At 42.5% G+C, this 13973-nt stretch overlaps 1 protein-coding gene across 1 annotated transcript in view; it reads left to right on the top strand.

Annotated features, from left to right (window-relative positions):
* FANCC (FA complementation group C) overlaps nucleotides 1–13973 on the top strand; it is a 182870-nt gene that overhangs the window by 154198 nt on the left and 14699 nt on the right. Inside the window, 3 exon segments of the mRNA XM_007448302.1 lie at nucleotides 6347–6422; nucleotides 8667–8748; nucleotides 13419–13599. Coding sequence (XP_007448364.1) covers nucleotides 6347–6422; nucleotides 8667–8748; nucleotides 13419–13599 — 339 coding nt within the window.

Here is a 13973-nt window from a genome sequence, read left to right as displayed (position 1 = left end):
AGTTGATTGTGAATTGGTTAAAACAAATTTTTTTTTTTTTTTTTTTTTTTGCGGTACGTGGGCCTCTCACGGTGGTGGCCTCTCCCGTTGCGGAGCACAGGCTCCGGACGCGCAGGCTCAGCGGCCACGGCTCACGGGCCCAGCCGCCCAGCGGCATGTGGGATCCTCCCAGACCGGGGCACGAACCCGTATCCCCTGCACCGGCAGGCGGAGTCTCAACCACTGCGCCACCAGGGAGGCCCCCTCACGCTTCTTTTGAGGCAAACTATAAATATCTTTCATCTCCCCTGAATATTCTTAGTATTTCCAATTAGGAACTGACCTCTAGAAAACCTGTGCCTTTGACTCCTGGAACAGACCTAGGTTACGGCGGAGGGCATCGGTGAGAGAAGTATTGCTCTGTACCGTTAGCCTGAGTCTGTTTTCCTTACCAGCTTTTCCCCTGAGTTGCAGGGTTGGCCTTGGCACTTTAGATTTGGACTGGTTGAACTGTTCTTACAGTCACTTTTAATTTAAAATAGTACCCTGCCCAGGCTACATGTGTCTGCTGGTGTGAGGGGCACAGATTGGGTTCTGGTGGAAGGCAGGGCAGGGATCCAAAAAGAAACAGGAATTCACTGCCCTCACCTTGGGTTCAGGATACAAGAGCAATAACCTCTTAACTGCAGATGCCTTCATCCACATTTTTTATGTCATTTCTTTTCCTGGGGCTGTTCCTGATTGCCTGCCTTTCTAGTCGATGCCATTCTTATCATCAACCCCCTGCCTTCCTGAGTGCCCCTTTGTAGATTAATCATAATCCCTGATGCACGACATCCTTTGTCCTACTTGGTCCATGCATGGCCCTCTTTTCTTTCGGTGTTTTATCCACCCATCCACGTATTCATTCTTAATAAATGAGAATCTACCAGCCTGACATCCAACAAGACCTGGCCCACTATAGCAACTTTCAGGTATCCACGTGCTCCTGCTCTATCCTGTCACTTTGACTTTCTCCCCTCAGGTAGCTGCTGTTTTGATTTTATGTTTATCATTCCTTTGCTTTTTCTGAAAATAGTTTGATCACGTGTATATGATTGCTAAACCATGTTTTCTTTACTTGTGACTGTTTTTGCACTTCATAAAACAAACAACAGATAAGAGTAGCACACCGTATGTAGTCTTTTGAGCCTTGTTCTTTCCAGCATCATGCTACCAGGATTGCTCTGTGCTGTGCGTGGTCGTGGTCCTGGTAGGGATTGCTGTGTAGTGCTCTGTTGGGAAAGTGTACCACAATGTAGCTATCTTCCTGGTGGTGGGCTTTTGGATTATTTCCAGATTTTGTTTTCTTTCATAAACAGTGTTGCTCTGAACATTCTGGGGCATATACTTAGGACTGGAAGTGCTGGTTATTAGGAGTGCTTTGGCAGATACTGCCAAATTGTTTTCATACATGCTTGTGCCAATTTACATTCCCCCCAGCAGTTCAGTTATTTTTTAGAATGATATCTTTTTTTCGTTTTACTTTTTTTTTGATGTGGACCATTTTTAAAGTCCTTCATTGAATTTTTACAATATTGCTTCTGTTTTATGTTTTGGTTTTTTGGCCACGAGGCATGTGGCATCTTAGCTCCCCTAACAGGGATCGAAACTGGCACTCCCTGCATTGGAAGGTGAAGTCTTAACCACTGGACCGCCAGGGAAGTCCCTGCCCCCAGCAGTTTATGAGAAATCCCATTAATCCACATTCTTTCCCATTGTCAGAAATGTTTATCTTCAGTGCTTCTCATTCTCTTTTTATCCTTTCCTCTCACCCTTGTTTTAGTTGGAGAGCACAGTGCAGCTCCATCAATGTGCCCAGTCGGACTAGTAGGCAAAAACTTAAGGCTGTCATGACAAGCCTCTTTTCTGAGCTTGCATAACGAATGGCTCCAGTACAAACAGCAAATCAGTTCAGGTTCTGGTGCCAGTAGTACAGAGTTTAATAATGTACTAGACTAAATCTCCCACAGATAAAAACTATAAACTCTGGGGAAAATATTTTTTTAAACTATTTGAAGGTACTGGAGAGCAACCCAAAAAGCAGATTAAAACTGGAGGGGATTCAACCCTTGAAAACGGAAACCACACTGGGTAATCTTCTAACTTTTCGATGAGGGCTCTCATGTAAGGGGTAGAAGGGGGGTTGAGTGGGTGGTGGGGTGAGGGGGTGGCCAGAACTCAAGGCACAATCTGATTGACTTGAGGTGTCAAAAGACAGAGCTGTGGGCTGCCAGAGGAACAAAAAATAGATGGGGCAAAAGAAACTAATATAAAAAGATAAACCCAAATATATCTACAAGTACATTAATTACAAAAACTAAGTGAAAATCAACTAAATATACTAGTAAAAAAGCAAATATGGGACTTCGCTGGTGGCACAGTTGTTAAGAATCCACCTGCCAATGCAGGGGACGCGGGTCCAAGCCCTGGTCCAGGAAGATCCCACATGCCATGGAGCAGCTAAGCCTGTGCACCACAACTACTGAGCTGCGTTCTAGAGCCTGTGAGCCACAACTACTGAGCCTCCATGCCACAACTACTAAAGCCCGTGCGCCTAGAGTCGTGCTCTGCAGTGGGAGCCCGCGCACCACAAAGAAGAGTAGCCCCCACTCACCGCAACTAGAGAAAGCCTGTGCACAGCAACAAAGACCCAATGCAGCCAAAAATAAATAAATAAACAAGTAAGCAAATATGTCAGACTGAATGAAAAACCAAGACCCACTATATGTTGTTTTCAAGAGACCGGTTCTAATTATAAAGACACAGATAGGTTAAAAGGAAGGAAAGGGATATGTAATGTAAACAATAAGCACAAGAAAGCTGGTATCACTCTACTAGCAGCAGATGCATTAGGTTTCAAGATAAGGAGTATGACCAGACAAAAAGAGGTACATTTTATAATTATGCAATAGTTCATCAGGAGAAATGCCAATTACAAATAGATATATGCCTAATAACAGAGTTCTGAAATACACAAAGCAAAAACTGACAGAAGTAAAAAGAGAAATAGACAAATCCACAGTCACACATAAAACACTTGGAAGTAAATTTTTAAAAAGGTGTATCAGTTTTCCTGGAACTTCCCTGGTGGCACAGTGGTTAAGAATCCACCTGCCAGTGCAGGGCACACGGGTTCAGTCCCTGGTTGGGGAAGATCCCACATGCCATGGAGCAACTAAGCCCGTGCGCCACAACTACTGAGCCTGTGCTCTAGAGCCCACGAGCCACAACTACTGAGCCCGTGTGCCACAACTACTAAAGCCTGCACACCTAGAGCCCGTGCTCTGCAACAAGAGAAGCCACCGCAATGAGAAGCCCGCGCACCGAAACAGAGTAGCCCCCGCTCACCGCAACTAGAGAAAGCCCACACGCAGCAATGAAGACCCAGTGCAGCCAAAAATAAATAAATAAATAAATTTATTTAAAAAAAAAAAAAGGTGTATAAGACCTCTACTTGGAAAACTATAAAACATTGGTGAGACAAACTAAAGAAAACTTAAACATATAAAGAGAGAAACTATATTCATGAATTGTTGAGATGCCTGGTTCAATGTAATCCTAGTTAAAATCCCAACATGGTTTTCAAAACAGAAACTGACAGGCTGATTCTAAAACTTATATGAAAATGTAGAGGACCTACACTAGCTAGAACAATTTTGAAAAAACAAAAGAAAAAAAAAATTCAGGCTCCCATCTTCTTATGGGAAGCAGAGGGGCAATGGTCCATCTTCTGTAATTGCTTCAAGGCTGAGTAGGGGCCTGTCAGGAAGTAAAAATCTCTGGATGCCTGATCTAGGGGCCCCAGGGGTAGGATAGCTTCTTGTTTTAAGTTGGTATGGGCTGGAATCCTCGCATAGCCATCATCTTGATGTGGAACTGTTATAACGGTTTCCATAGCCTTTCCATGAATCTCCTTGATGATGAAGCACTTTTTGTAACAGCATCAGAGTACAGAAATATCTGTAAATGACAAAAGACTTAAAAGGCATGGTTAAACATCTGATTACATTTAATTTAACATACCTCAGGAGCCCTCTAAGGTATCCCAAAGTTAGCTGGAAATCAAAAGAACTTTAATTAAAATTTGATATTTTAGGAAGTTTGTCAAAAAGTTTTAAAACACTTGCTCAAATAAGATCATAGGTCACTGTGAGACAATACTTATTCCTTAACCAAAGTGACAATAAAAGATTTCAAAGGCAAAAAAAAAAAAAAAAAAAATCAGAGGATTCAAACTACCTGATTTCAAGACTTTAAGCTATAGTAATCAAGACCAAGACAGTGAGGTATTGGCAAAAGGATAGATCAGTGGAACAGAATAGTGTCTAGAAATAGATCCATACATATATTAATATGTAGTCAACTGATTTTTGACAGAGATGCCAGGAAAATCAATGGGGAAAGGAAAGTTTTCAACAAACAGCACTGAAACAAGTGGATATCCAGGTAGGAAAAAATGAACCTCTACCTCACAAACACAAAAATTAATTTGAGATGGATCATAGACTTCAAAATAAATGCTAAAGCCATAAAGCTCCTAGAAGAAAATGAAGAGAATATCTTTTTTGACATTGGGATAATCTAAGATTTCTTAGAAGGAATGCAGAAAAACACTAGCAATATGAGAAAAGTGGATAAATTAGACTTCATCAGAATTTAAAACTTCTGGTGTTTGTAGACATCCTTAAGAAAATGAAAAAGCAATCCACCAGCAGGTAAAAAATATTCTCAATACATATATCTGACAGGGGACTTATATCCAGAATATATAAAGATCTCTTACAACTCAAGAACATAAGAAACAACTCAGTTTTAAAAATGGACAAAAGACTTGAATACACACTTCAAAAAATATGTATAAGTTGGCAGTAAACACATCGGGGAAATGAATAGTAAAGTCATAATAAGGTAATATTTCACACCCACTAATATTGCTAAAATTAATAAGATTGACAATACCAAAAGTTGACAAGTATGTGGAGCAACTGAAATTCTCATAAATTGTGATGGGAGTGTGAAGTGGTACAACCACTTTGAAAAATTACATGGCAGTTTCTTAGAAAGTTAAACAAGCATCTACTCTATGACCTACTAATTCCATTCCTATGGTATTTACCCAAGAGAAATGATAGCACATATCCACAAAAAGACATAAATGTGAATGTTAACTGCAGCTTTATTCATAACAGCCCCAAACTGGAAACAACCCAAGTGCCCATCAATGGGAGAATAAATAAACAGATTATAGTATATTCGTACAATGACTACTTCAGAGCAATTTTTTAAAAAATGAACTCCGCATACACAATAGCATGGATGAGTTGCAAAAGAACATGTTGAGCCAAAGAAGCCAGACACACAAAAATACATCCTCTTATGATTCTATTTGTGTGAAATTCAAGAAAATACAAAACTACTCTCTCTCGTTGAAATAAAATATTGGTTGCCAGGATGGGGTGGAGGGATTGACTATAACAGCCACAAGGGAACTTTCTGGGGTGATCGAAATGTTCTGTGTCTTGGGCTTCCCTGGTGGCGCAGTGGTTGAGAGTCCTCCTGCCGATGCAGGAGACACGGGTCCGTGCGCCGGTCCGGGAAGATCCCACATGCCGCGGAGCAGCTGGGCCCGTGAGCCGTGGCCGCTGAGCCTGCGCGTCCAGAGCCTGTGCTCTGCAACGGGAGAGGCCACAACAGTGAGAGGCCCACGTACCGCAAAAAAATAAAAGAGAACAAAAAAGAAGTGTTCTGTGTCTTGCTTGGAGTGATGGTCACATTGGATTTACACATTTACCAAAAGTCATTAAATTGTACACTTAAAGCCCTTGTACTTCACTGCTTATAGATTTTACCTCAACTCTTTACAAAAGTACTTAAAAACGTCTGTGCCTTCTGAGGGCATAGATAGGATAGCGCTTTGGCCCTCAAAGTATTGTGAGCACCATTGTTGTTTTATGCTTTATTGATTATAAAAAAACCATCTCACAACTGCCTTGGAAACTCTCACTTAAATAGAAGATTTATGTATATAATTGAGTTCATGTGAGGTGAAGAACTGATATAAAGACATCAGGAGTATAACTTTATTTTTCTTAAGTCCTAGAAGGTGACTTTAAAAAGGTTTAATTTTTTTGGAACATATTTACAAGATTATTAGGAGAAATTTTTTTTTTTTTTTTTTTTTTTTTTTGATAAGCATGCAAGGAAACATTCTGACCACATAAAGTAGAGGGTCTTTTTGGGGCAGAGGATGCAAGATTTTGTATTTTCTTAATACCCTTTCCAATGCTAATGTTCAAATGGTTTTGAATTTTTGATTGTATTGTAGCTGAAGTTTGCATTCAAGACCTACTTTCCTTATGCTTCTCCATCTCTTGTCATGGTGCTACTCCAACACCCGAAAGGTATGTGAAGGTTGATTCTGCCCATATTAAAATAACTTCTGGGAATACACTGATTAAATTATAACTGTTTCCTCCCAGTTCCTTATCTGTAAAGAGAATTGGTCATTGCTAACATCCTTTAAGCTCTCAGGGTCTCACATTCTGTGGATTTTGATGTGAGAATTTGCTTGAATTCCCAGTTACAATCATTTACCAAAAGAAAGAAAAAAGAACAAAATGGCCTCTAGTTGGGTTTTGATAGTCTGTTCTGGATAACACAAGGCCTCTGCTCGTGCCAGCCAGATCTACCTGGATGCCAGGAACAGGCTAAGACTTGGCTGACTTGGAATAAAACAGTATGTTTATTTGTATTTCATTCTTTCTACTCTGTGCCCCCTGTTGCAAAAGAAAAGATAAAATGATGAATGAAGCCAAGGAAGTTTAGTGGAAATTTCTCCTAACCAAGCCAAGGGAAGCCTTTTGAAAGAATTCAGTAAGTGTATTAGACCACAGCCCTCTCTGATTTCATTTGCCAGCCTTCCAGAGGCCATATCCAGTTGGGGGAAGTGATGATTCTGCCCTGATTCCACTGATGTTGATCTGTTAACATGCCTGTGAGCTCCTGTTTAGGAAACATTTCAGAAATAGAGAATATAGACATCCTTCCCGTCTAAAGCCTGAAATCTGAAGCAGAGGCAACACTGACACAAGACAGAGTCTGTGCTGTAGAAAAAGGCATTCATCTGACCATGGAAGGAAAGAGGAGAGAAAAGAGTAAAAGAATCCATAATATTTCCTTTTTATGCCGTTTTTTTCCCTGGCTTTTTCCTGAGACTTGAGTAAGTAAATTCATTTGAGGAAAGTATGATTCGAGGTTTCAGAGCATTTTACAAAATCAAAGTTCCTCTTCCTTGTTCTAAAAGATTAAGTTCTCACCCAAAGTGACCCATTTGATGCTATCCTCTCAGATGCTAGAGGTGGAGGTGGTAACAGGCCTGGTGGGATCTCTAGTCAACTGTTTTGTGGAACTTAACCTGTGGGGACACAATGGGAAAACTTTAATAACAAGACAGAAAAGTCAGTAATTCACTTTCCAGGGCCACGTCTCACAGCCTAAGTCAGATGAGCAAAGCCTAAGGTCAGCCTATGTGAGCAGCTGAATGAGCTCCAGAAAAAGTATTGGGGTTGTTATTTTTTAAATTTGGAAATCTATAAACAAAAGACTACCTCTGCTAGTTCCTAGAACAGTTTTCTGCATGTTACATTCAGAAAAATAATGTTACATTCACAAATTGAAGTGTTTTTTAACAGTAGAATCTTCTATTCATCAGAAATTGATTTTGTGCCCACTGTAAAGTCTTGTAGGCATAAAAGATGGGTCACTTATGAGCCCTGACTATCCAGGAGCTACAAGTAAAGAAGACATAAAATACATATCTAAACAACAAATAAAACGAAGAAAACAAAAATGCCTTCAAAGCCTGCAAATCAAGAGTTATGGGAGTTCAGAAGAGGGAGAGAGATAATTTATGATTCTTTAACATTTGTGGGGTAGTAGTGGTTATTGTATCACTTACATTATCTTTCTCGTGTATTTAATTACAGAACCTATCACTACATGGAAATGTGGTACCCTTTTTCAGATGTTGTTTAGAACTACAGATACATACATGCTCAGAAGTGTTTAAGACCATGGGAAAATTGTGAAACCAGAAAAACTAACTAAAGAAAAGACATATGTCTGTATGATACCCATGTACTTTTTCTGACCTTTTTTTTTTTTTAAAAAAAACTATACACCTGAAATCTTATTCTAAGTTCATCACAATCGTAGAAAAACAGTTGGGCAGCCCATTCCTAATTCCTTGTTGATTATTTTATTATAATCTCCATGTATGTTGAAATCACAGATTACTAGTGATATAGAGGAGGGGGTAGGTGAGTAGAAAAGAAAAAACCTGGGGCATCTTCCACATAGCCTTTGTAAACCCTACGGTGGGCTGCCTGTGCAGTCTCTGTCCACTCCCATGTACCCGAGTTAAAGAGCCTTTGAGTTTAGCTCTGTGTAACACTGACAGGTCTTTCTTCCCAGGCCAGGGACATAGATCCTGGCTGGGATCAGCATGAGAGCGGTGGTATGGATTCTGTGGACCAGGAAAATTAAGGCCTTTCCTCCAAAAGGCCTCTTCTGGTCTTAGCTGTAGATGATTCCTAATAGGTTTGACTTTTCTTCAGTTCCTCTCTGATGGCTCTCTCCACCCACAGATATCCCACAGGGACTTTGGCACCAGGCACTGAAACATATCTCTGAAATGCTCAAAGAAGTAGTTGAAGACCAAACTCATGGGTAAGCAAACACTGATGACTCGGTGGTCTGTTTCACACGCGTTTGCTCTGGATCCTTATCTTCCCTTTGAGCAGGCCTGACAGGGGAAGGCATTACAAGCATACCTCAGAGATATTGCAGGCTTCATTCCAGACCACAGCAATAAAGTGAGTCACATGACTTTTTTGGTTTCCCAGTGCATGTAGAAGTTATGTTTACACTATCCTGCAGTCTATTTAGTGTTCAGTAGCATTATGTCTAAAAAAAACAATGCACATACCTTAATTTAAAAATACTTCATTACTAAAAATTGCTAACCATTGTCCGAGCCTTCAGTGAGTCGTAAGCTTTTTGCTGGTAGAGGATCTTGCCTCGACCTTGATGCTGCTGACTGATCATGGTGGTGGTTGCTTTAGGTTGGGGTGGCTGTGGAAGTTTCTTAAAATAAGACAATATGACGTTTATCACATCAGTTGACTCTTCCTTTCACAAACGATTTCTCTGTAGCACGTAATGCTGTTTGATAGCATTTTACCCACAGCAGAACTACTTTCAAAATTGGAGTCATTCCTTTCAAACCCTGTCACTGCTTTATCAACTAAGTTTATGTAATACTCTAAACCCTGTGTTGTCATTACAACAGTCTCACAGCAGCTTCACCAGGAGTAGGTTTCGTCTCAAGAAACTACTTTCTTTGTTCATCCGTAAGAAGCAACTCCTCGTCCATTAAAATTTCATCATGAGATTGCAGCAATTCAGTCACATCTTCAGGCTCCACTTCTAACTCTAGCTCTCTTGCTATTTCTGCCGCATCTGCAGTTACTTCCTCCGCTGAAGTCTTGAACCCCTCAAAGTCATCCATGAGGATTGGAATCAACTTCTTCCAAACTCCTGTTAATGTTGATATTTTGACCTCTTCCCACGAGTCACAAATGTGCTTAATGGCATCTAGAATGGTGAATCCTTTCTTGGAGATTTTCAGTTTACTTTGCCCAGATCCCTCAGAGGAATGTATTTCTTAAATAGTGAGAGTTGAAAGTCAAAATGAGTCTTTGATTCATGGGCTGCAGAATGGCTGTTGTGTTAGCAGGCATGAAAACAACATTAATTTCACTGTACATCTCCATCAGAGCTCTTGGGTGACCAGGTGCATTGTCAGTGAGCAGTAATATTTTGAAAGGAATTTTTTTTTCTGAGCAGTAGATCTCAGCAGTGGGCATAAAGTATTCAGTAAAACATATTGTAAACAGATGTGCTGTCATCCAGCCTTTATTGTTCTATTAATAGAGCACAGGCACAGTAGATTTTTTAAAGGGCCCTAAGATTTTCAGAATGGTAAATAATAATTGACTGCAACCTAAAGTCACCAGCTACATTGGTCCCTAACAAGAGAGTTGGTCTGTCCTTTGAAGCTTTGAAGCCAGGCATTGACTTCTCCTCTCCAGCTATGAAAGTCCTAGATGGCATCTTCTTCCAATATAAAGCTATTTCGTCTACATTGAAAATCTGTTGTTTAATGTAGCCACCTTCATTAATTACCTTGCTAGATCTTCCAGATAACTTGCTGCAGCTTCTACACCAGCACTTGCTGCTTCACCTTTCACTTTTACATATGGAGATGGTTTCCTTCCTTAAACCTCATGAGCCAACCTGTGCTGGCTTCAGACTTTTCTTCTGTAGCTTCCTTACCTCTCTCAGCCCTCATAGAAATGAAGAGAGTTAGGGCCTTGATCTGGATTAGGCTTTGGCTTAAGAGAATGTTGTGGATTGTTTGATCTTCTATCCAGACCACTACAACTTTCTTCATATCAGCAATGACTGTTTTGCTTTCTTATCATTCGTGTGTTCACTATAGTAGCACTTTTAATTCCCTTCAAGAACATTTCCTTTGCATTCACACCTTGTCTAACTGTTTGGCGCAAGAAGCTTAGCTTTCAGCGCATCTCAGCTTTAGACATGCCTTCCTCACCAAGCTTTATAATTTCTAGCTTCTGATTTAAAGTAAGAGACGTGCCACTCTTCCTTTCACTTGAACAGTTAGAGGCCATTGTAGGGTTATTAACTGGCCTAATTTCAATATTGTTGTGTCTCCTATGGAGGCCCAAGGAGAAGGAGAGAAAATGGACAGTTGGTAGGGCAGTCAGAATACACACATTTATCGATTAAGTTCTTCATCGTATATTGGCACAGTTCATGGCACCCCAGAACAATTACAATAGTAACAAGGACCATCGCTGATCACAGATCACCATGACAAATATAATGGAAAAGTTTGAAATATTGTGAGAATCACCAAATTGTACACAGACAAGAAGCGAGCAAATGCTGTTGGAAAAATGAAGCCAATAGTCTTGCTCGACGCAGGGTTGCCACGACCTTCAGTCTGTGAAAAAACACAATTACCTGTGAAGTGCAGTAAAATGAGGTATGGCTGTATTGGTCTGTTTCCATCCCCAAACAGGTAAGCACACTGCTGAGTAAGAAGTGGAGGAAGCACTTTGAGCAGCTCAGAATAAATAGGCTGCACGTGTAAATGCCTGGCATAGAAACTGTCCTGAGTAATGGCTAGTGTTAGGCTTTGAAATGTACAAGCATAACAGTAAAAATAATAGACCTTAGGAAAAAAGCAGTGCTCACATGCTGCAACCCCTGGCCTGCAGAACGAGAAGGTGCACCTCTCTGGGCCCTTCTCTACCTCTCTAGGGAAGGAAATTCTAATCTTCTCCTGCCCAGTAGGATGAAATGTTTCATTTCCTCCTCCTTATAATAAATATTTGTCTAAAATTAGAAAATCCATTCTAACATAAAGTAATTTCTAACATTATGACATTAGGTACCCTCTTATATGTGTTATTTCCCTAGAAGCATTCACATTTAGGCTTTGCTAAGTTCTTTGTAACATAGTACCCTTCGGCTTCCTCTTAACTTCTTTGCTTTTAGAGTATACATATTTTATTCATTGTCTATACTAGCCTACTAATACTGTCTTTATTTGTTGCCACTTTTCCTTCTTGAAATTCTCTATAATCTCATTACTGAGCCATCACATATTATGGCTGGTGCTCTTCTGTTCATCATCACTGATGCAGGTTTGGGTGCCAGTTACTCACTTACACAGCCTCCCTCCCCGACCCTGCCCCCAAACTCTTACCAGTAGAGGAGACAGACAGAACTGTTAGCCAAGTGGGGATCAGAGGATTGGCCATATTAACGACCTGCCATACCCTGGCAGCCCCATACACACCCCTTCTGGTTGTCTCTGTTGAAGAGCAGGGCCTAGACCCCAAACCTCTTGGGGCTCCTGCCTAACCCAGATCTGCCTCAACTAGGCTTCAGGGCCACCTGCGGGGAGGGCTTTGTGAGCAGCTTTAGGCACCTTCTCAGCCAGCCCCATGGGACTGCATTGCACACTTGGCTGCTAGAGGAAGAGAGGCAGGATGACCAGGCCTTGAGCCATGATCCAGGAGGGATGCCCATGTAGGGGCAGTGAGCATGGGGGAGCCTTGCTCAGCTCACTCATCCGTGAGGCCTGCAGGAAGGAGACCCCGTGGAGCTGGTTCCTTGCTTCTGAGACATAACCCAGCCCACTGCTCATGTGGCCCCTGGAGCATCAACTCTCCCTCTTGTGCGGACAAGGGAGTAAGACTAATGCTCCTCCTCCTTCCTTTTCTGTCATTGTTCTGCAAGTTAGATTTCAGAACATTTAATCACTTGTTTTCGGGGAGGACTTGAACAGGAGGCGAGCAGTGACTAGGAGAGGTGGGAACGGCGCTGGCTTGGGGATTCCACGGGCCAAGCAGGGGACCATGCACCCAGATCCAGCAAAGATGGAGCGCTGCAGAGGGGCTCAGAGCTTTCCTGTTCTAGGAGCTTCCCCAGTTCAGAAGGAAAGGTCTGCTCTATGTTAATCTCAGGCCAGTCCTGCTCCATTTCTCCCAGGGGAGATGTTAAACTGCTAGGACTGTCACTATGCAAAATTAGTGGGTCCTTATCTTAAGCAGAGTCTACCCTTTATTGCAACTCCCGGTTCCCTGTGGGACAAAAGGATAGCTTCACAAAGCTTTAACTTTTCAGCATTGATGTATACTTGATAACAGGAAAGAGTACAACATACAGCTCATTAAAAATTCATAATTGCCAAAATACTGACCAGAATCTTTTGTCTTGTGAGAAAAGGGATAGCACGTGTTTCGGCCTGCGTCCCTTCTCTGGTCTCCGTCTGGACCCCAGGGAGCCCCCTCGTTTCTTGCTCGGGGCTACCTGGTGGCTGCCTGGTGGCTGAGGGGCCCCACTCTCCACAGCAGCCCAGCTGTGCAGGCCACGCAGAAGGCAGAGCGGTGGGCCTGCAAGTTCTCATCTTGCATCGTTCTTGATGATCATGGGCCAGACCCTTCCTTTCTCGAAGGCCTGTTTTCACTCAGTGTCCCTGGATGACCTTGATTTAAAGATTTAAATGTCTGAGGTCCTCAGGGCACCTGAGGTTTTGAGAGGCATGCCATTGAAAGTCTTGTGACAGGTTCAGGGCGGCATTGTGAGCTCTTTTTCTGAGGCTAACTCGTATTCCTTGCAAGTTGTACTTCAGTGGATAAGAACAATTGAAGCCAACCATTCACAAACAAAAGTTGCTTTAAGAACCTAAAGGAAAAAGAAATCAAGTTGCCCTCCTGCCATGTGTTTTGGTTCTGTTCCAGGTCCTACGGAGGCCCCTTTGAGAGCTGGTTTTTGTTCGTTCACTTTGGAGGATGGGCGGATATGGCGGCTGAGCAGTTACTGACGTCGGAAGCTGAGGCTGAAGCTCCAGAGGCCCTGCTGTGGCTCCTGGCTTTCAGCTGTGGTCCAGGAGCTGGGCATCAGCAGAGAGCACAGACCATGGTGGGTGGCCAGGCCTATGGTGTGCGGCCTCAGGATCAGTCTCTCAGGGGCTAGAAGGGGCCCTGCAGTGGGTTTGGACTTCACTGACCCCCAGGCACCTCAGCAGGTACATGCAGACATCCGCCTGGACGAGTGAGTGGGAGCTGGGCCTGTGGTCGAGCTGTTTTCCTGCCCTCAGGAGTGAACTGGAGGCCAGGCGCTGCCTGATGTCCTGGGAGGCACCGAGGAGATGAGGTGCAGCCCTTCCATCCCTGGGTCATTTTATCTCTTCTTGGTCACTGCCACTCTGTCATGCTTCACAGGCGTGCCTGGCCCTGGGGCCGCTCCTTCCAGGGGATGCCATGCAGGGTCTGACCGCTCTTCTGAGGAGCATC

The sequence above is a fragment of the Lipotes vexillifer genome, unplaced genomic scaffold (genome assembly GCF_000442215.2).
Source record: "Lipotes vexillifer unplaced genomic scaffold, Lipotes_vexillifer_v1.1 scaffold252, whole genome shotgun sequence".
NCBI lineage: Eukaryota > Metazoa > Chordata > Mammalia > Artiodactyla > Lipotidae > Lipotes > Lipotes vexillifer.
The sequence above is the reverse complement of the archived record's forward strand: the minus strand, read 5'-3'. Positions and strand labels throughout refer to the sequence as shown.